Source organism: Watersipora subatra, chromosome 4 (assembly GCF_963576615.1).
Source record: "Watersipora subatra chromosome 4, tzWatSuba1.1, whole genome shotgun sequence".
Lineage (NCBI taxonomy): Eukaryota > Metazoa > Bryozoa > Gymnolaemata > Cheilostomatida > Watersiporidae > Watersipora > Watersipora subatra.
The window spans coordinates 53,530,476-53,531,813 of NC_088711.1; the positions used below are offsets into that span (position 1 = coordinate 53,530,476).

At 44.7% G+C, this 1,338-nt stretch overlaps 1 protein-coding gene across 1 annotated transcript; it reads left to right on the forward strand.

Annotated features, from left to right (window-relative positions):
• On the forward strand, positions 1-978 carry LOC137394348 (uncharacterized). Its single transcript, XM_068081062.1, has one exon. The coding sequence runs from the start codon at positions 1-3 to the stop codon at positions 976-978; it is 978 nt and encodes a 325-aa protein (XP_067937163.1).
• The last annotated feature ends 360 nt before the right edge of the window (positions 979-1,338 follow it).

Here is a 1,338-nt window from a genome sequence, read left to right on the forward strand (position 1 = left end):
ATGGGAGATAACAACCCTCTGCAACAGGGCTCAGATGATCCACCTCTCAAGTTGCTACCAACCAACCACCCTTACACAAGACTGCTCATGGATGAAGCTCACACTGAAGGTGGTCATAGAGGACGTGATGCGACATTGGCACGCTTCCGTCATGCTTACTGGACCCCACAAGGCACAAAGTTAGCCAAGTCAGTAAAGACCAATTGTAGGCTATGCAAGATCCGATACCCTCAATTATTAACCCGAGAATTGGGTAAGCTCCCCAAAGGAAGATTGACACCGGCCCTACCGTTCAGCCAACTAGTCCTCGATTTGTTCGGCCCATTTCCTGTAAGGGGCGAAGTACAGAAACGTACCACCGGAAAGGCATGGGGTGTCATCTTTACTGATCTCGCTTCAAGAGCGGTGCACATAGAAGCTGTGTTCGGCTACGATACAAGTTCCTTTATTTTAGCATTGAGAAGGTTCACAAATATACGTGGGTGGCCATCGGTCATCTACTCCGATCCTGGATCACAACTTACACATGCTGAGAAAGAGCTCAGAATGCTATGGAACAGTTTGGATCAAAAAATGATCTACAAGGCAAGTGCTGACCATGGACTACAATGGGTGTTTGGTGCTGCTGACAGTCCATGGTACCAAGGCGCAGTGGAAAGCTTAATCAGGTCAGCAAAGAGATGTTTTGCTTTCAGTACAGGTGGTCAAAGGTTGTCCCCTGCTGAATTTCTAACTCTTTGTACGGAAGCAGCTAATATCATAAATGAGAGACCACTTGGGAGGATTCCAAGTGAGGATTCCACAACCAACCTACTTACACCAAACTCCCTGCTATTAGGTAGAGCACACTCAAACAGTGTAGGTGATGCTGCTATGACGGTGCACTCTATCAAAACTCGTGCAGAAATAGTAAACAGCACTTGCAATAAGTTTTGGAAGCGTTGGGTAGAGCTGTATGCTCCCACTATGGCTTATTAGTCTAAGTGGTATAAGAAAACCCGCAATCTCATGATAGGTGACATAGTGATGGTTAAGGACTCAAATGCGCTGCGTTCCCAATACCATCTTGCGGAAGTATGTCAAACACATCCAGACAGTAAGGATACTGTAAGGCGTGTTTCAATACGTTACAAGAACTTTAGGTCAGGTAAAATGACTAAAACATATAGCGGTAGCCCTGACACAGTTATAACCCGTAGTGTGCATAAGTTAGCTCTCATTATTCCAGTAGAGGAACAGTAGGTGGCATCTGAGATCATCTGCTCATCATATCTATCTGCATTATAGTCACATAAATTCTTGTAGTTTGTAGTTACTTTTAAAACTTGTTATAGGTGA

Excerpts from the sequence above, each read along its gene's own strand:
- LOC137394348 (XM_068081062.1), top strand. The coding sequence starts at position 1 with ATGGGAGATAACAACCCTCTGCAACAGGGCTCAGATGATCCACCTCTC.